This window comes from Salvia splendens, chromosome 15, assembly GCF_004379255.2.
Source record: "Salvia splendens isolate huo1 chromosome 15, SspV2, whole genome shotgun sequence".
NCBI classification, from domain to species: Eukaryota; Viridiplantae; Streptophyta; class Magnoliopsida; order Lamiales; family Lamiaceae; genus Salvia; species Salvia splendens.
Window position 1 is genome coordinate 6,024,914 of NC_056046.1, and position 21,997 is coordinate 6,046,910.

A 21,997-nucleotide genomic window follows, 5' to 3' on the forward strand; every position below is an offset into this window, starting at 1 on the left:
CATACTTAGATTTTCTGTGGGACTCAATCAATTTTTCAACATCGTTGGTAACAAAGAAAACGAATATAGTCCAAAAAATCCTATTGTTAAGGAAATCGATGTATTTCCATACATAGATATTGTCCTTTCTATTGACTTAGTTAATATATATATAGATCCCGGAATATGATCAAATACAAACTCCAAACTATAATTAACAGATGATAAAATAATAGCAACAAAAAATGTCAACACAATGTCAACGGTTGATGCTGTGTTGAAATTACGTTGACATTGTGTTGACATCAAAATCTTGAAATTTTACACTGTATTGACATTGTATTGAAAAGTTTAGAGTTTGTACAATATATGAGTTTGCATTTTATCATTATCCGATAGATCCTATATATGTCTCATTACTTTCAATATTGTATTTAGTCCATTTTGGTTTTATACTGATTATATGAAATAAATACTCAATCATATAAGAGTACCTTAATTAACAATCACGAGTAATATATAGAGTTCATGCCCATTTTTTCTCTAGTTCAAGAAGAAAATATGATATTAATAAAATCATTAACACTACCAAAAAATTATTGTTGACCAAGCACTGAATTAGTGCTTGGAAATAAAAAAAAGTGCTCGATAAAGTAGGATATACCGAACACTTTTTTTCCAAGCACTTTAATTCGTAACTTATAAATTATTAAAAATATTATATTTATAATACTGAGTTTTTCTTTATTTATGAAATTGAATCATGATTTATCTTTATAAATCCAAGTGGGATGCAATTTGGAGTAGTATAGTTGATATATCGTGGACGATCGATGGAAACAAATTAAATTTGACTTGCATTTACAGTCACTTCCAAATACAATAACTAAACAAGGATCCATGCATTATCATGAACATTTACACCCCAGAAACTAGTTAATTATACAAACTAAAGCACATATAAAAGTAACTACATATATATACATACTAATCTTCCAAAGTTTGAATCCTCCATTGGAGACGAAGAAAATCCTCAACGGAGCATGGTAGTGTGACGGGGCCAGCAGTTTGGTAGTCAAACAATTCAGAAGATCTATGGAGAAGAGATTGAAAGAGAGGATTGTATAAATATGAAATCGGAATCACAAACTTTTGAAATGTGCAACAATCTTCATTTGGTAATCCAACTTGCACCGCCAACCACCCTTTCTTCACCTTCATGCTTTTTCCTCTTTGCATCTTCATGTTTAGAGAAAACATTGTGATGTGTTTTTTCTTTGGCTGTCTGCTTTAATTTTTTTGTGTTGTTTGTATTATTTGCTTTGCAAATTTAGGGAAATAATGGACGTATTTATAGCTAGAGGATAGAAGGTAACCAAGATATACTTGGTTAATTAATTTGTTACTACTAATATATATCCTTTCGATGAAAATTAAGAATATTTATAGGAACAAGAATCGTACGGCACTAGGTGGATATTAAATACTCCCTCTGTCCGCTATTACGAGTCTCATTTATGGGCGACACGAGTTTTAAAAAATTAGTGAAATAAAGGTCTCACTTGTATATATTAATTTTAAATGAAATGCGGGGTGAAATGAGTTAGTGGAATGTGAGACTCTATTACCATTTATGGTAAAAGTGAACCAAGACTCGTATTCGCGGACGGACTAAAATGGAAAAACACTTCTATTTGCGGACGGAGGGAGTAACTAGTTCCAATGGTATCTTCCCAAACTTAGATTTTCTACTACATGTGGGGATCACTTATCAGTATTAAATATTGTTATCAACAAAGAAAATGAATTTAGTCTTATTTCTTGTTCGTTTAAATGCTTTATCATATGATGATTTATATTCTCTAATTTTGTAGGCACTACTGTTATCATTGAGTTTTCCAATCTGTATCACAATTCACGATAAAAAAAAACATAAAGGCCAAACCAACTATAAATATGCGTTCCTTATCATCGCAGGATAGTATTTAATTATTCTCTTTGTTATTACATTAATATTGCATAAAGGTAATTATGACATTTTTCATAAGTTGTGGTATAGTCTAAAATTTCGCCTATTGTATTCAGTTTCCTTAATTTTTTAATTTTGCGCGGTTTCCACAATTCACGCTAATCTTGTTGTTTACTTGTATCAAAATAATGATAACATTGTCAATCTTTAATGAGAAAACTCTAATACTGTAATGAACAAAGTTGTGGGTTTGAAATCTTATAGATAAAATGGCACGATTATATCATTATGATAAATAGTGAAAATTAAAGAAACGTATAACGAATAAAATTTCAACTCTAGCTGTAGTAAAAAACTAAAACTTGATGAACATGAAATAGTATGATGTTTGTAAGTGTAAAGTGTAAACTAACTTCGATGTGTTACTTATAGCAAACTAATGATGATAACAATGTCAAATTGTGATCAGAAAACTATAGTACTCCCTCCGTCCCTAAGTGTCCACTTTCACATTCATTAACTCATTTCAGTCTCATTTTATTATAAAACTATAAAAGTGAGACTCGCATTATGCTAACTTATTCAACCCACTTTTCTTTATAGTATTTTAAAACCTGTGCCGGGTTAAATATGGACACTTAACGGGGGACTGATGGAGTAACTCTTATGTTGATTCCTCATAAACAACATTGTTATAAGCATTGACGCATCCATTTTGTATCATGCTGTCCATATATGCATTGGAAAAGAGTTGTACAATTATACATTCACTTGCAACTAATGGTTGAGAATTTTTCACTGCTAGAAAGGCATACAATATTACACTGCCAAAGGGTTGATGCATTATCATGAATGAAAACACCCCCAGAAACTACTATACATACTAATTTAGAGAAGTAATTACTGTACTAATTTTGTATTCGCGACTGAAGACGAAGAAATTCCTCAACAGAGCATGGTAGCGTGACGGGGCCATCGGTTTGGTAGTCATATAGTTGAGAAGATTTATGAAGAAGAGTTTGAAAGAGGGGATTGTACAAGTATGAAATTGGGATCACAAACTTTTGAAATGTACATCGGTCTTCATTTTGATCATCATTTGGTAATCCAACTTGGACCGCCAAACACCCTTTCTTCACCTTCATGCTTTTGCCTCTCTGCATCTTCATGTTCGGACAAAACATAGTGATATGTTTTTCTTCGAGTTTTTGTGTAATTTGGTTTGGAAAATCTAAAGGAAATACTGGAAATATTTATAGTTTGAAAATTAATTGTATGCTTCATTTGGCTCTAATTTGTATTATCAATGCTGCCTGCCAATTGGGAATAAAGTACGACTCTAGTAGGTATCGATTTTAATATTTACAAATATTCCTTTCCACGAAAATCAAGAAAACTTATAGCTAGTTACAAGAATATATAGAGGAACATGATAAATTACTATTGAATAATTGCACTGACAGATATATCTGCTAAAAATATTGAAGGTAAAGATGTTTAGAGATTCAACTTCGGCGATAGCAATGAGAATATGCATGAAAAAACAAACTCATGATATCCCCCACAACTACAAGAATACAAAAATATTTAATTACAATATTCGTTATTGTCCTTTGCTGGTAACGAAATTGAAAACTTGATTGAGTCTTAGGATTCTTGTACATTTCAAGAATCAATTTGTATTTGAATTCATTCTTTACTTTAATATATATACTTGCTAGTAGTATATCAGATTGGAAGCACTGATAAATACAGAAGTGGTATTTCAAATACTACTACTTTTCTAGATTTTTCAGACCCAATAAACAAAAACTATACAAGAAAAAACTGAACCACAGCTACTAAAGACCAACATACCATAATGTTTGCTCAAAGCATGAAGATGCAAAGAGGAATAAACATTAAGGTTGTTGGCTGCCCAAGTGAAATCACCAAATTACAATTGATTCAAAATCAAGATTGCTGTACTGACATTTCAAGAATTTGTGTTCCCAATCCCTTAATTAGTCAATCCTTTCTTTGAAACTCTTCATAAATATTTCTAACTATATATAAATTGAAATATATGTTATTTTGGTGGTAACAAAATTGAAAGACTAAGTGAGTCTAGCCAAAAGCTTAAAGTTGGTGACTAGAATATATTCTTGTTGCAAAGTATTGTTTTTAACGAGAGGAATATTATAACTATGAACATGAATAAAATGAAGAGATATATGCCAAAAGAGAGAGGAAATATCAAATGTGGAACTATAAATACTTGCAATATTTCTCCTAAGCTTGATCATCCATCTTAATACACTGAAACTGAACAACAAATTCGAGCCTGAAGCTTAGAAAACGTTTTCTTCAAATATGAAGATACAAAGAGGGGAGAAAATGAAGGTGAAGAAAGGTTGGGTTGCAGTGCAAGTGGGGGATCAAGATCAAGATTATTCTACATTTCAAAAATTTGTTATTCCAATTTCCTATTTATACAATCCTCACATTCAAAGCCTTCTTCATAAAGCTTCCGAGTTATACGACTACCGAACTACTGGCCCCCTAACACTGCCATGCTCGGTAGAGGATTTTCTTCGTCTTCAATGCCAGATACAAAATTTAGATATTTAAACGTTTTTTTTTCTTCTCTTATACAAGTAGAAGTCTTTGACAGTTTGGAGCTTGCATATCTTCATTGTTCCATTGTAAATGTATGTTTGGGGATTACAAATCTTCAATATTGTTCTATTGTAAATGTATAGTACTACTAGTGTTTCTTATTAATCAGATGGATAAAGATATCCCAGTTTACCTTGTTTAGCTCCTCTTAATTGGTTGAGATTTTGTTACTTTTTGCTTTACGATATCCAATTATCTCTAGTACGTATGGTAGTCGAAAAAATGTTTCTCATATTTGTGGGTTATTTTCCAATATACATATTTATCTTAAATGTAATTTTGTTGAATATATGTGAACAAAATATTAGTAATGAATAAGGTGAAGAGACTTGTTTGATATGGAGGAGGATGGAAAGAAAAAGAAATGTCGGTTTTGCATAGTCTCTGAGCAAAATTGAGACTCTTTTAGTTGTAATTCTTTTTAGAAAATATATATTAAAAATAAATTGTGTAAGTGAAGTGCTCCCTAGTAGCGAGCGGCTGCTGCATTGTGTGCCATGAAGCGGCCACGGTGTGGACAGTAGTATTGTGCAATGCCAAATCAAGCACGAGATGCAATCCAGAAATATTTATCGATAGAGGCTGAGATTTCTAAATATTTTTAAAGTAATTTAGATAATTTGTAGAGGCTTTTATGTTATAATTTACACTAAATTTGAAGAAATTTTAAAAATAATTAGTAGAAAAAAACTTTATAAAAATATTCATTGAGGGCTTAAGCCCCTCCCTCCATACACATGGGTCCGCCCATGCATCAGTGACGCACAACTGTGTTGATGGCCACGCATTTCGCAGCCTAAATTTTAATTTTTTTATAAAACGTATTTAAATGTGTAAATATAGATATTTTTATAAATTTTTGATTCACCGAAACCGGCTTAAATTTTAGTAAAGCAAAATTTTACAGTAGCCCATAGTTAAATTGGGCCCATGAATTGGGAATTTTTTTGCTTTACGAAATATGGAAATATAATTCCTTAGCTTACGACAAATGCTGATCCAATATAGCACTACTACTTAGAGCATCCGCAATTGGGACAGATGTCCCGGCGGACACCAAAAAACACCTCATGCCACGTCATAAGGACATCTCACTGCTCTGTCATGTCATAAGGGCATCCCACTGCACAATATCGGACATCCCCAAGGATATCCTGGCGGATAAGAACAATAATAAAAATTCACAAATTCTCCAATTAATAATTACGGAATTAAAATTTCGACACGAATACGAGAAAAATGCAGCAATTTTATTTCAAAAAAAAGCATACATATTTAAATTAAAAAATATATATAGTTGACCCAAAAAAAACTATCTCAAACCAAAAAACGATTCAAACAAAGTACATGTTATGTGTTGAATCTATATAGTTTGCCTCTAGCCGCACGGCTTCATTGTCAACGATAATACATGAGTTAGAGTTTTTTAAAAAAATCGTATATATAGAATTTTTTAAAAAATTGAAAATCGGGACGTCCGCCGGGACCTCCGTCGTGGCACCGCAACAGCGGACGTCACGACGGACGTCCGCCTCTCCCGACCCAATAGCGGACGTCTCGCGCCGACAGCCATCTGGCACGCTGATCCGACGTCCGGCGGGAAGTCCTCCATTGCGGATGCCTCTTATATACGTATCTCAAATAAATGATTTTTGTGTACATTGCTGGCCATTGTTTGAAAACTAGGGTGTTTAAATATTTGGCTTTTACACACCTGACAAATATCTGGAAACTGAATTGACGACTTCATTGTAAAATAATGTCGTCGAATTTATCAAAACAGCCATGACATCAGCTTCACATATATAGTCGTTGTCACATAGAGTAGTAGAAACTAGATTGAATTGATTATTTACTCCGTCTTTACATTTCATCTCTTATTTAGCTAGCCTCTAGTTACTAGAATCTTATTGGAGGCCTATTGCAAATCTTCACATTCCACAAGTATAAATGTATCCTACCTATATAGCTACATATATATATGTACATTAACCGAACTTCAAAATGATTATTAGTACTAATATGGTGTCAGGAAACACAGTGACAACCATAGATAACAGCAAATAAATGATTTTCTATATATTTAATTAATACTTACTATATTGAGTTGACACCGAGACAAAATCAAATCATATCTCATATACTATATGCAAAGAGGGAATCATTATATTTACATAAAAAAATAAAGTAAGTGACATCTACTAGCTAATGATTCTTGTTACTAAGAATTCTTGATTACGAGAGGAACATATATTAGAACCACTATTACAAAACATATTGATTGATAATCTTCTAAGTAGTGGCGGACCTATTCTGAGCCATGGGGACCTCTAACATTTATAATTGATTCTCTTATTCATTGGCGCTAAAAAATACCATAGTACTAAAAACACCGATTTGGAACCCCATCATGAAAATTTAGCGTCCGCCACTGCTTCTAAGTAATACTATTCTTCATTCTCAGTCAATGATACCGAAGAGAGAGAGGACATCTTTAACTAAACGTCTAAACCATACTGACACCTACAAATTGTGATTAATGTTAATTAAGTAAGTCGTATTAATTCCATTTCTTCATTCATTTATAACAATATTTAAACTCAATATGAAATGGATCTCTTATTACACTTACAATACATCCTAGCAACTAAGACATTCAAATTATTAAAACTCAATGTTAGTTAACATGTTACATGTGGCAAGAAGGCTGTGGAGTATGGAAAAATATCTGATTTAATTATATTTTGTAAAGCATGTATCATTTGTAATTATCAAGTGTATTAAAAATGTTGATTACATCACTGGAGAAAACAATATATATACCCTTCTCATTCGGTACTTTACGAGGACATTGTGAAAAGGGTATTTTAATTGAATATGTCAAATCCACACACAATGACATAGTAGTTGTCAGATCAAAACATGAAATTAATTAATCAAATTATTTTCGAAATCGACTACATAAGAATAATTGAAAAACTATGTGAATCTTGACAAAAATATAAAATTGGTACGTAGCATGCATCTGCCAATGATTACTCTTGTTGCTAATAAATCTTGTAATTAATTATCGAAAGGAATATGAGAAGTATTAGTAATAAGAAACAAAATACTCGATACCTTCTAGGAGGCCCAATGAGAGGAAATCTTAAGCTATAAATAGTTCCAATATTTCCATAATGTTTATTATCTACCTTAATCCATCTAAACTGATCAACAAATTCTAGCCTCAACCTCAAAAAATAGCATAATGTTTTCTTCAAACATGAAGGTCCAAAGAGGAGAGAAGATGAAGGTGAAGAAAGGGTGGGTGGCAGTGCAAGTAGGCGATCAAAATCAAGATTATTCTACTTTTCAAAAATTTGTTATTCCGATTTCATATTTATACAATCCTCAAATTCAAAGCCTTCTTGATAAAGCTTCCGAGTTATACGACTACCGAACTACTGGCCCCCTAACACTGCCATGCTCGGTAGAGGATTTTCTTCGTCTTCAATGCCAGATACGAGATTCATATAATTAAAGATTCCTACATAATACTACTATGTATATTAGTAGGTTTGGAGGTTGTAATTATTCCGTAGTAAATGTATCCTAGCTAAGAATAGATTTCTGTGTGGGTTGTTCAAAGTCATCCACTGCTCTATTAAACGTCCTAAATGTGATGTATACTAGTATTATTCAACAGTAATACTACAATGTATAATACTGTATGAAAATACAACAAAGAAATTGGACCGATCAGTTGAGGTATACATGTGTGAAATTTTGCAACATTGTTTTTATTAATGTACAAAATTTAATTTGATCTTGTCAAAAATATGATTCTTGTTGCTGAGAATGATGGGGAAAATTGGAGACATTAATAAGAACAAAATCATCGATACCTTCCTCCTATTATTGACCTATTCATTATTCTCGGTCAATGATGCCAAGAGAAAAAGGAAATCTTTCTGCCACGTCTTGAGCTATAACTATTTCTAACATTTATATCCCTAATTAATACACTCAATCCCAACAAAAATTCCAAGCCCTATCAATATTTCAGTGTTTGGTAATGTGGTTTAAGTGCATATTCTTGTGAGTTTTGATATTAAATAGTAGTAATTAAAAATGAAATGAAAATAAGAGAGACTATATGAGAAGATGGTGATAAAAATTAGTATATGATTTAAGAATGATAAGAGTCTAGAATTATGATTAGAATCTAAATATCTAATGTAAAATATGACTTGCATGCAAGCAAAAGATCGGGTCAACCCGAACACTTAACAGTTACAATTCACAAAGTACAAATATCTCATTGAACTTTGAACAAATAATCTAGCACCTAATTAATAAAAAAATAACTAAACTATAAAAATTTATATTCCTTTAACAATCTTCACTCCTACCACATTAAAACAATTTAATAGAACTCGAATATACTTTATTAGTGGACTATAAAATGATATGGGCCCCATATCTACTTGCCCAAATATCCAAAATGGAGCATGGGCTTGTTATTACTCCTAACTACTCTATTTCAAGGATGAAACATCAAAATTAGAACTTAACTAAAAGTCTTAAACACATGAAGCAAAAACATTGCTTACTCTTACAAAAATTACAAAACATTCTACACAAACATTAATAAAGATTATATCCTACACAAGAGAAGGAAAAGGTTAGAAATAATTATTGTTAGGGTACATAAAGAATTAGGTATTTAGATTTTGTATCCTCCACTTGAGATGAAGAAATTCCTGGACAGAGCAAGGCAGTATTAAAGGACCTTCAATCCTGTAATCATACATTTGTGAAGCTTTATTAAGAAGGTTTTCAAATAGAGGATTGCATAAGTAAGAGATTGGAATGATGAATCTCTCCAAATCTTCACTTTCCTCTCCAACTTGCACTGTCACAAACCCTTTCTTCGTCTTCGTTTTCATCTTCATCTTCATCTTCATTTTTCTTGATCAAATAAAATAACGTGATTGTTTTTCTTTGGTCGAGTACAAGTTTTATTTATATATATAGGCATAAAACTTGATTTAGTATTAGCCTTGGAAGTGTACACTACCTTGTGTGTATAAAAAGTTTCAAGATCCAGCTAAAGGGAGTACCAAGCTTTTGTTCCAGCCAAATTTAGAATCTTTGGAGCATGATATTCCCACATTACGACAACATTTTGGTGTATAGAGTATTTTCGTTCTACCTAGAAAATAAACATAATAACATAATAAATTGAATAAAAGCACATAGTAATTGGTTACCACTTACCACATTGATATGAGTGGCGACAACTCCAATGCAACTATATACTTCACACAGTAGAAAATAAGGAAATATATAAATAAATAGACATTTGTATATACTATAGTTGTACTTTTTTCGATTAAGCATAAACCGCTCTAGCAAACAACAAGATAATAGCAAGACATTCTTAAGACCAACAACAACATATAGCTATATAGATGTTATGGCCATTTAGATTCTATTAAGATAGTGAAAATTAGAGATTCTTTGTTCCTCAATAAGAGCTACATCTAGTTTCATGGTTGCATGTTCATTGATGCAAATTTTGCTTAACTATAGGTGTGGGTATTATTTTTCCTTTTGATGAAAGGTGGGCACTTTCTACTTTCTACTTTCTACCATTAGTATTCCATTCCAACTGCTAGACTATCTTTCTCTTTTGTATGTGACTCATGCTTACATTTTAAAGATGCACTTTTTTAGTTGTGACTTTATCATTAAAAATGAGGGATAAGAAAATTCTCTTCCTTGAAATTCCCCATTTATTTTTTTTTGCCCCTCATTTTCTAAATGCTGTGTAAAAAATCAACTCTTGTTAATACAACTAAACAGCTAGGCACTATTTAGCCTAGCAAGACTGCAAAAAACTTGGACTATATAGCCCAGTTCACCAACCTATGCTTCATTTGAATCATTTCCCTATGATTTTATAACATTTCAATGGGCTGAATCATGACCTCGCTGCATGCAGGAGTTAAGATATGAGCAATCAACATGGTTAATTAGAAAATCATCACTAGTTATAATGTGGGAGAATTAAGACTAAGGTTTCTAACATAATTTGAAGACCAGAGGAGGTCTTAAGTAAAAAAAAATGATAAGTAAACCTTGATCTGATTGTCATGTTATACTTGGATGAATAAGTAAAAAAATGTCACAATTCAAGAAATGTTCCATTTTTTTTGTATTTACAAGCATATTACTATATAAAAAAAATGGATGCCAATTAATTATATAGACCTTGATCCATATTCAAATGAGCAAGGATAAAATAATTAATCCAAAAAACACTCACATATTTACTACTCCACACCTACACACTCAGTTTCTGTCAGACTGGGTATTATTATAGATTATGGCGTTTAATTACTATTTACCTCTATTAAATGCTTATATTCAAACCTTATGAATTAACTAAAAAACTAACCTTATTACTATCTTATATGTATGAATTGATCCATACTCTACTTGAGTAGCAAAGAACAAAAGACGAAATCAAATTGAGAATGAGACCACCAAATTTACATACTCTATTGTCTATTCAACATCTTAATTAACTGATTTAATTTTTGGATTTGAAATTGCAATTCCCTCGGTAGGCACGCCGGCCTTGGCTTGCGCTGACACCGACATTCAGACTGTCATTTCAAAGCATCGGTGGCCGTTGGATTGATTAGATGAACCGTCCAGATTTTCCATTCCAAAATCACCGTCTTTCTAGAAGACGTGTTTTGCGGAAGCCTACTGTTTACTCACAGCAGCCCTCAAATAACCATTCAGGTTAAATCGTGTTATGTTATTGGTCAATCTACTTTCTCTTTTATTTACTTTTGAGAATGGTGGTAGTACTATTAAATTTAAAAATGATTTGACTTCGTATAAATTTTTACCTTCGTTTAACATTATGTGTTCAAAGGTAGCACTAATTAATCTTACAAAAGAAAATTAAAGGCATTTACATATATTTAATTTGACTTTTTAATCACTTTCCTCTTATTCTTGAAGGCATTTATAATTTACTTGGATGTGTAATTTTTTTGTAGTACACATCACATGATGAAAGCCCATAATGTCAATAAGATCCAAGTTTAATGATCATTTATATTTTTATGCATTTTTGTCCCACCTTGTGAATCAAATAAGACGAAAAGGTGAAGTCCAAATTTTTTCTATTCCGTATAAACACGAAGGAATACAATTTGACCCTAATGCTCATGATATTAAAATAGTTTTATATGATCAAAGACAATTCAATTTCAAACTCTTCAAAAGTAATATATCCACGGGATCAGATTTGGAAATCAAGAACCCAAATTAAGTATTCAAACCTTAATGTTGTTGTTTACTAGTAATATTTTGTTGCCTCAAAGTCAAATTCCGCTTTACAATTTTTTTTATTTACAATCATAATAAAGGAGGTATCAATTTACGACAGCGCTATGTTTTCAAAATAATATAATCACTAGAAATATACACTATATTAATTTGACGAAGCAATCCCCTTAAAATTGTTATCACATGTCCATTGCCAGTTCTTCACTTTATGAGGGCTTTTAATTTATCTCTCTCTTATTCTTATTTTATCAGTGGTCGTCAATTTATTTGGTAAACATCGATGAATGGAGAACATGTTTCTATAAAATTAAATACCATAAACAATTATTTCAGTTATATTAGATTTTTAGTTAGTTATAAAAAAAATTTAGTTAGTTTATAACAATATACTCGTTTGCGTCAAATACGATCCGAGTTGGAATTCACAAAAATAATTAGATTTTGCATGTCTTGAAAATAATTAAGAATTCCCATGATTAAATTAAGTAGATATAGTTTTGCACTTTTTAGTGGGGGTTTAGCATGATATGCAAGAAGTGGATGTCTTTTCATGCACGAGACAACATAATTAATCGAAAAAAAAATCCCAATTTGAGAACTCTAATTTTTTCTTTAACAAACATTTAAAAAAAAGTGTGATTCATGTAGTAAAAGGAAAAGACGAGTGAGACGAGTGAGATTGAATTGATGGGAGATACATGACGCATTTGATGCGGGAGTTGTAAAGTAGGTGTAGAGAGGAAGCTAAAAATAATAAGGTAATGATGGAAAAATAAAATAGTGATTGATGATGATCATCAAAGCATTTATGAGATTGGAGGGTTGTTCTGTCTGAATCACTCTTCTGTTTCTCGTGTAAAGTGCTTTTTTGAAATGTTTCACTTTTTTGTCTTGCTCTTTCGTTTGACTGCCATAACATTTTATTAAATTAAATCTCGATATATATGCATACTACTTTATCATATAACTATAGTCTATATATCTAGCTAGAGAAAGAGAAAAAGAGAGGAACCGATTTAATTATATGTTGAGTTGACTGGAGACAAATTAATCAATTTCTTTACTCTTTAATTACACAGAATAAAATCAACAAAAATGAATGAAATATTCACAAAAATAGGGGTGTTTGGATGAGTCAAGAAGTCATAGCATTGGAAATGAAAGACATGCATATAAAAGTGAAATTAGGTAAGTTTTCAGGTATAAAGGGGTAAATTTCTGGAGAATTTTTTTCCATTTTCTTGTTTCTACACTGCATGGAATGTGATGAAGGGGTAAACTTATTTTTTTATATGCAATTTTGCGGGGATTAATTTGGGATCAACATCTTATTCACAAGCAAGAAAAAAAAAAGTACTAATAAAAAAGGGTTTGAAGTCAGTAGGTGTTGGTATGTGTGTCTCTCTTCTGAGTGCAAGTAAAGACACCTCTTTAAAGCCTCAGGCACTCTCATATTTATATAAATACATGAGTGTTGAAGGTAGGGTTTCTCACAGTTTCAAGAGTGTTGTGTTGAGGGGAATCGTTGGCTGGCTCGAAGCCTTCTTTTGGAGAGGTTTGGCTCTCCGAAGCAAGCTCCGGACCAGGCTTCATTCCCCTCAAACGTGTCATCGCATTGATTTTTCGTTGTCGTGAGTGTTGCGGTTGAGTGGAGTGTTGTCTGGCTCGAAGCCGATCATGGAGCTAGGCTTTACGGTAGCTATGAATGAACGGCTTCGGACCAGGCTTCATTCCCCCCAACCATCATTTGCTGCTTCAACATCAGGTAACTGATGATTCTTGAAATTTTTTATTTTTGACAAAAAAAAGAGTGTTACTATATGATACTTTCCTTTCCTTGCAGAGAGAGAAGATTTTGATTTTATTACTTCTTTTATATATATATATATATTTGATGGTGGAGAGGAGATCAATGCTAAAAGATACATACATAGAATATTATAAAATCTTGTAATTTTGTTTTATTATAGTTAGATTTCGTGTGATTTTAGATGAACATTTATGTGCATGATTGTTTCCAACATTTTTAACCCTCAAAATTTTCACTAAGTAAATTCACATTTACACTCAACTGATGAAAATCTTGAACAAAAAAGGGCAGAAATCTTTCACCAAAGTGTGAAAGAATGAGCAGTGGTGATAATGTGTAGATATCCAATCTAATGTCTCTATCTGATTGCCACTTCTTTGCAAAGAGAACTGACATCTCTTCAAGTAAATAATTACATAATTTAAAAAAGATGATGTATGATGTGTAGATAGAATGTAGACAAAATTGGACATGTGTTGGTAAATGTAGTAAGCTAGCAGCTCTAGCTATGTGATGCCAACTCTTAACAAGAAAAGAAAAATTTAGGGTAGTCGGAAACTTAGATCCTGCATCATTTTGTTTTACCCTTTGCAAACATGTTTCCTTGTGTCTGACCACACGTATAGAGAGAGAAAGAAAGAGATATAGTATTAATTTAGTGATATCGGAAATGTATATATTTTCCAAGGATGGCAACTGTAGATTTAATACAGTGTGAAAGGCTCAATTAAGTTTACTCAGTTTCAAGAGAGAAGGAAAGGAAGAAGAAAATGAAGCAAATGAATTGGGTAATGGATGGATATAGGTTTGAGCCAACATATGAGTTATTGAGGAGAGAGAATTATGAAGCTAATGCAAAACTGACATTTATTTCTTGGGAAATGAGACAATCAGCCAAAAGTTTGTTAAACATGTAAACTATGTCTTGAGTAATAATGTTTATCGAGGACGGTCCCAGGTCCCCTTCTAATGCTTATAACACCATAATCTAAAATTATCTTTAATTTGATATATTTTTTACGAAAAAATAATTTAAATCGAGAGAGTTACGTAAATTTAGAGTTTTAAGATAATTTTGATGTGAGAGAATTGACGTTAATACCCTTTAAGTTTATTTAATAATTTTTTTAATTTAAAATATAATGCATTATTTCAATTACTAGATCTCATAATCTAATGACTACGATTTGGTCTTAATTTGTGATTGTTAATTAGTTAGCAATTGATCACTCCCTATCGAGGTTATCTATATATATAAGAAGAGAAAAAAATGTCTAATTAAATTTGATTAATAGTCCCGAACATATATTTATAGCTTTTCATGTTTCTGAATAAATATTAGGATTCAACATATGACTGTAAGCCACTAAAAATACACATTTTATTAAAATATGTTCATATATCTATGATTTTTTTTCTTCACTGAAAAAGTATATCAAAAATTTGGGTACTCATCTTTTAAAATTTGGCACAAGTTCAAATTTTATTGTCCAATGTCTATTTTTCAGAGTTTGATACAAAATTCGATTGTCCAATCGTATATAATTTCAAATCCCAAGTTTTCTGGCAAAAACTTCCAATTCATTTTAGAGTAGATTAGGTGACCAAAACGCAACATTACATGAACTATGAGAAAGCTATCATCGAAAACTCTCTTTAAATTTTACATCAAACTCAAGAGAACCGAGTTATTGGCCATGAGAGTTGCCCAAAATAAGTTCAACACCGAGAATAACTTATGTGTTTAAAAATATACAGGACACAATTTTCAAACCTCCAATTCAATATAATTAAAATAAAATTACTAAAACATCCTTAAAACTTATCAATTTTGGGCAAATGTAGATCGACCAATTTTGGACTTTAGTCTTTATTGTACATGCGAAAGAACAAATGAATGATGAGAGAGAGAGAGAGATGGATCAAACTAATGTTGACCTTGGGACGTTCTTTTCCTTCATCCAGTCAACCAAAATGTAGTTCATATAGCCACTGAAATGTACGTAGCATTTTTCTTTTTCTGGAGTTGCAATTCCATTTACATATGTGTATCACACAAAATAATTAAACTTTTGCCAGCTTTTATGCGGCCTTGCATTGCTGCATTTTTCTCCTAGTGCCTACAAAATGAGCGACTTTTCCTTCAACAGGCTTGCTTGTTTCTTTAAATTTGCCTATCACTTTATTATAAACACTACATAATCCATTCGAGCATCGATCATGCTTTGGAGCGCTTCAAGTACACCAGTACACCGATGCTGGTCACAGCTACTGCTCCCGCAAATATCCCTAACCCGAGGGAGCTTGATCTGCGCTCTTTGGTAGTCACTGTGGCAGATGACAGCTCCCTTGTTTCTTGACTCGAATCATAGTATTCCAAATGGATTCTCAAAACCTGGGAAGTTAAAGACATGACATCAAATGAAAATAAACTTCTTCTCAAGTTAAGGATCAGTAGATTTAGACTTCACAGTTTGTTATAGCATGCAATGCAAAGCAAATTATAGGGGAGAACAAATACGCTTACCTTCTGTCCCACAGATTTTGCGTGGGCAACAGCACCAATCAAATCTCCATCTGTGGTGAGCATAACTTTGTCACCTTCATCATCTTCATACTAAAAGATAACAAGGTTTTCAAGCATTAACAAGCTTACCATAAAAATACAGGAAAAGCATTCTACTATGAAAGGTACCCACCAAAAGTTGAGGGCGCTTTTGATCATCAGATACACCCACCCGTTGCATAACAGAGGTAACAAGTTCAGCTAAACTTTCTGTGCCTGGTTAGGAAGAGAAAGAGACAGATATGTCGGAATAAATAAAAGCTCTCTCAAGATATTGACTAAATAAGCTGGATACTGTACGATGCTAATTTGAAAAGAGGCCTTAACATACATCAATATTCATAAGTAAATGAAAGATCATGAACCCTTCACATTTAAAAACATGGATAGCATTTGTTAGAGAAAATACATTTAATTATCTTCAAAGTGTATTCTCTCGAAAGCACCATTCACAAAGGATAGTTGGTCTCTATACAAAAGATGTACAATTAAGCTAGAAGTTAATTGCTTTTTATTTAATATGACAGCACCTGATGAGTTGATAAAAGAAAAGTCCAAATAATACTAAGAGATCCCACAAATCAGCAAGAGGCAAAGATCAAGAGAAAGCGAAAGGTAGTAATATAAGCTCTACTCACCCAAATTAAACCTGTGCACACGGTCTTTATGGTCCTTGAGTTTAAAAGAAAATGAATTTCCAACTGGGTAGGAAGGCTTCGAATGTTCTGCAGCATCTGATGGGACATACTGGGACATTGACATCTCACTGTATAAAAGAAGAGCAAGCAAATGATTAGTAGATATGCTTCTCAATCAATAATAACTGAACAAGGGTAAGTAAGACCTCTGAGTGTCACAGTCATCAGCGGGGTCCAAGTTAAGTGCTGAATCCCAAAAATTTTGCATAACCGAATTTGCAGTATCGTTAACTGTTCCAGAGCTATTTTCAAGCTAGAGAGAAAATGGAAGGCATGTAAATCTTTGATCTGAGAAATAACATATCTTTACACTACTAAGACATTCAATTTTTAAAATAGCAGATCTCTGTAATTATAACAGTTGGCTCACTAAAAACAAAAGAAATCAATAAAATCACGCCATTAAGAAACACTACAAGATACAAAAATGCAGATACGGTTGATATACAATGACATGTAAGGAACTTACCATAGAAATTGCTGCATGAGTTATCTGCAAAACATCCACACAAGCTGCAACACTTCCCTCTACAAAGAAAAATGTCAACTTTTTTTGTAAAACTAATTTCTTTTCATTTTTTGTCAACTCCCTCCGTCCCAAGATATTAGACTCATTTCTTTTGGCACAAGAATTTAGGAGGTGTTGTTTAGTGGTGTAAGTGGAGTTGGTAATAAAGTAAATTTTTACCATAAATAGAAATGGCTCGAGTATGTTGGGACACCCCAAAATGGTATACGAGTCTAATATCTTGGGACGGAGGAAGTAATAAACAGTGCCTACATGCAGAGATAGAAATGTAGTACTGACCTTTGTCAACAACGGGAAGATGTAAGAATTTCCCATCACGCATTATGTGCAGTGCTTCAAGAATAGTTGTATCTACTGTTGTACATTCAGGGTCGGGTGTCATTACCTAGTGATCCAATTACCACAAAAGAACAATAAGTCAAAAGCAACATGCCAAACAATGATTATAAGAAGAAAGTTAGGGATGCATGCCCCACCACCAATGAAACTGAAACTAACAAGGGACAAAAAGTATCACTTTCACTTCAAACCTCAAGGGGTCATAGCAGAAATACATATAATCTGAATTACATTAAGGTGCAAAGGCAGCTTCATGAATGATATCAGAAATCGTAGTGACAGAGATCAAATATTGACGCTGCATTCTGAAAATTCAGCATATGATCTACAAGCTGGAGTACTAATGAAATAAGTAGTCAAACCTTCTCCACTAGAGTAAGCTCAGGAGAGAGGTTTTGGGCGACGACTCGCATAAGAATATCTTTTGAACTGAAAACCAATAACCAAAAAACAATGAAAATAAGCATTAACATAAAAGGTTAAAATTAAAAAATAACATAAAAATGAACAAAATATTACTCCATAAATCAATTTTGAGAAAGATAACTATCAGTCAATTAAGACATTATTTTACAATCCTAAAGCATGTAAAAAGAAGATGGGGCTTGAGATCAAAGATTGTACGTGAGTATCCCCTGAATACTGTTTCCTGTCATAACAAGAACTGAATTGACCCGTGATTCCCGCATTCTTTTAGCAGCAACATAAACTGGGTCTGAAGGTGATGCAGTTGCAACTCTGAAAAATGATATAGATAGATCATAAGCAGCACTGAGAAAATTATCGTCCCATCTCATGCAAAGAATAAATCTCAGAAAGTATAGCTTACCTAGAAGTCTGAGAAATTATAGTAGACAGAGAAGGTTTGAACATGCGTTCGCGAAGTGTTTCTATGAGAGCTGATGATGCTGAAACACAAACGCAACAGAAACAGAATCTCAGGGCTAAACTACAGACATTTGTAAGAAAAATAGATAGCAGACCAATCAAGTGAACATAAGAAGCCTGCCAAAACACACCAAATGATAATGTTTACCATTCCTTAAAAATATTTAAAATAACCCACATGGCAGTCTTAAAAAAGCAAACATTTAGGTCCTTGAATCTAAATAAGATTGAAGCTGAACTAATTTGAACTTTGGATCCACTACTGCCCAAACATAGTGTCCTACGACATCTTAGCTAGTCAACCCAATTAAGGAAATTTGAAAGGGTGCATCTAATTAACAAGTAAGGCAAGTTGTATGATATGTAACTTTATCCGAGTTTATATCTCTCAAGTTCATAGCTACTATTGCAAGGACTAGATGCAACACATAGGGAAACCATGCATATCTATTGCATGGAATGTTCCTTTAGGACATGTAATGGCCTAGTGAGCACATGCTAGTAACAATGTGTTCTCTAATCTTTACTTTATTTGGATAATCCAAATAATGATCTTCCTAATATGAGTATATGACTCGAAAATTTGCAGTAGATATACATTGACAATGAGTTCTCTAACACTAAGGAGATGTTTTCTTTAATAGAATACCTGAAATTGATCTCCCTGATACTCCCTCCATCCCAATTACAAAAGCTAATTGGAATTTTCACAAAGATTAAGAAACTCATTGGAAAAGATACAATCAATTTCCTCATATACCCATATTTATTGTATTGCCAATTTGCTAGAGTTAAATAAGAGAATATAAGTAAATGACTTTTTTTATGGAAACAAGCCTATATATTTGGGACATATGAGAAAGGAAATAAGCCTTCATAATAGGGACGAAGGAATGAAACCAATATTTGCAGCAAATAAACTCTGGCAAGAAGAATAAACTAACCAGAGAAATTGTTTCCAAATTGGCGTTCAACGCCTTCAACTGCAGCTGCAATAGCACTTCCCTGCTCTGCAGCTTTCTCCATTCTTGATATGGCATCATAAAGGCATTTAGTGATATCCAAAATTGCTATAACTTCACCATTCTCAACAACCGGAAGATGCCTAAATTTCCCTGTTAAACAGGAAAACTATAACTTTAGGTGGAGATGTTGAGGGTACCAGACAATGGAATATTGTGTTTCTTTGTGAAGTAAATACCTTTTGGGAATGCTGGTAATTTCATACAGAGATGAAGTGAAATACTTTTTAGGAATACCTCAGGGAAGACAACATAATTACTCTGCTAAATTCTTTCCGCAATATTTTAAGTATTTATAGTTTCATAATCAATTTTACAGTAATCTCGAGCACAAACTAAGTTCCAGCACTTTACCTACGCATAGCAATTCTTAGCAAGAAACAAGCAAATAAAAAAGGTAACCTTGGACCATCTTCTGCAAAGCATCAATAGCCAGAGAATCTGAGCTCACAAAAGTTGGGTTTCTTGTCATAATTTTTGAAATCAATGTCTGCTCGGGTCTCAACTCCTCAGCTATAACCCTGGTCGCTATGTCCTGTACATCATAGATGAACCAATAACTAACAAACACAACATTTAAAGAGATACTGATGCATAATGTATTCCAATTGATTTCAGGGTAGAGACTCAGTTCCAACTTTTATACATACATATACACGCATACATCTTATGCTGTGAACTATGGTCAGATACTTCCTTTCATACTTGCATTATGCAATGCATAAAAGATTAAAAGTAAACAGACAAAAGAAAGAGTGAAGAACCAGTATAATGGCTACAAAGCTCATAAACTATTACCTTATCAGTGACAATTCCTGAAAGCAAAGCATTTGCATCAGTCAGCAGAACAGCGTCAACACGCCTGGCCAACATCCTTCTACAGGCATCTGATACAGTGGTCCCCTCGGGAATTGTTAGTGCCTTGGATAACCGAAGCTTCTTCACTGTTCTCTCGCCAGCAGTAGACCTGCATGTACATATATAACTCAATCATGTCGAATCATTGACCAAGCAAAAGAAAAGGAATTACTACTACGTATCACATTCACACTTTAGGATTCATTTTGTAGTATACCAAGTGGACAAACATGCAACCACAATTCAATTATAAAATCAAAAGAACACAAACAATGCAATAATGTTTGAATAAAAGAGGTAACCAGTTAATTGTACCATAAGTCCACACACATGAAAAGATATAACACTATCTAGAATAAAAACTGACAATTTGAAATGCCGTTACCCCCCCATCCCCCCATCCACCATAAACACCCAAAATTTCCAGCAGATTGTGATAGAAAAACTGTGTATCAAGGCTCGAAACCTCATCACTTCATATTCTCATCACTTCATATTCTCATCACTTCATACTCAGATATCTTCCCAGCTACTATAACAATCCAATAGGTAGTTATCTGAACCAAATCACTTCCCTTTCATATGTCAACGGCTTTTATACATACAACACCAGCTATTTCAACGCAGTTTTGACAAAAAAAAAATCCAATTCGAAGACCTAGCATTCACCTTCAAGTAGTTGTTCGCGCATCAATATAACAATAACCTAGCTCAAATCCACTCCATCAAATTAAAAAAAATTGCAAAAAAAAAAATTAAAATTAAAAAAAATTGCGGTCGCCGGAGAAAGAGAACTTACAAGTGAGGTGGGGAAGAGGGCTTAGCGTTGGTCCCATTAGCGGCGGAGCCGTTCTCCGACGAAGGCCCCCTCTTCACGGAGGAGGAGGTGCGCTTCTGGGCCACACTGTTGCGTCTCGCTGCCGCCGTCGGGCCAACCACACCACTCATTTTTCTCCCCCTTTTTTTTTGTTTTCCTTTCTATTTATATAAATAATTTGAATTTGCTAAGAATTATGTAACAATATGCTATTTCCTCGTGAATTCAAAAGACCCAAATCTTATTTTGCAGAAATCGATAATTTTTTTAATGGATTGAGGAGGTGTTACGGCCTCCACAATTTGGGCTTGCCTTATTAAACCACCCCCTCTCTCTCGATCTCTCTCTCTCTCTCTCGAATTGTTATTTACGAACTAGACACCACACAAATTTATTCGACACCTGTTATGTCACAACTGTGTCAAATCGACTACATCCATAATAATTTATTTTATTCTTTCTATATAGGCGTATAATTGTGGCAAAACTACTCCATCCATACAATTCAATT

The 21,997-nt window shown here is 33.0% G+C and overlaps 1 protein-coding gene across 2 annotated transcripts; it reads right to left on the reverse strand.

The window, feature by feature from the left end:
- Positions 1-15,687: 15,687 nt before the first annotated feature.
- On the reverse strand, positions 15,688-21,827 carry LOC121768288 (CBS domain-containing protein CBSCBSPB3-like). Of its 2 annotated transcripts, none has more exons than XM_042164732.1 (14): positions 21,469-21,827; positions 20,610-20,778; positions 20,214-20,346; positions 19,734-19,904; positions 18,731-18,809; positions 18,526-18,639; positions 18,264-18,330; positions 17,842-17,947; positions 17,503-17,561; positions 17,180-17,286; positions 16,974-17,101; positions 16,426-16,551; positions 16,297-16,346; positions 15,688-16,164 (listed from the first exon to the last, which is right to left on the reverse strand). In XM_042164732.1, exons 1-14 carry the CDS (start codon positions 21,615-21,617, stop codon positions 15,988-15,990), a joined length of 1,635 nt encoding a protein of 544 aa, XP_042020666.1. In that variant the 5' UTR covers positions 21,618-21,827; the 3' UTR covers positions 15,688-15,987. The 2 variants fall into 2 exon arrangements, with proteins under 2 accessions (XP_042020666.1, XP_042020668.1); XM_042164734.1 differs by having other exon boundaries at positions 16,297-16,386; positions 16,469-16,551; positions 21,469-21,825.
- Between the last annotated feature and the right edge of the window lie 170 nt (positions 21,828-21,997).

Bases quoted from the DNA above. Each gene is read 5' to 3' on its own strand.
- LOC121768288 (XM_042164732.1), bottom strand. From the start codon at position 21,617: ATGAGTGGTGTGGTTGGCCCGACGGCGGCAGCGAGACGCAACAGTGTG. The intron at 19,905-20,213 runs GTTACCTTTTTT...CCTGTTTAACAG, and splicing joins TTTGCAGAAGATGGTCCAAG to GGAAATTTAGGCATCTTCCG. The intron at 17,948-18,263 runs GTTTGACTACTT...TTGGATCACTAG, and splicing joins AGCTTACTCTAGTGGAGAAG to GTAATGACACCCGACCCTGA.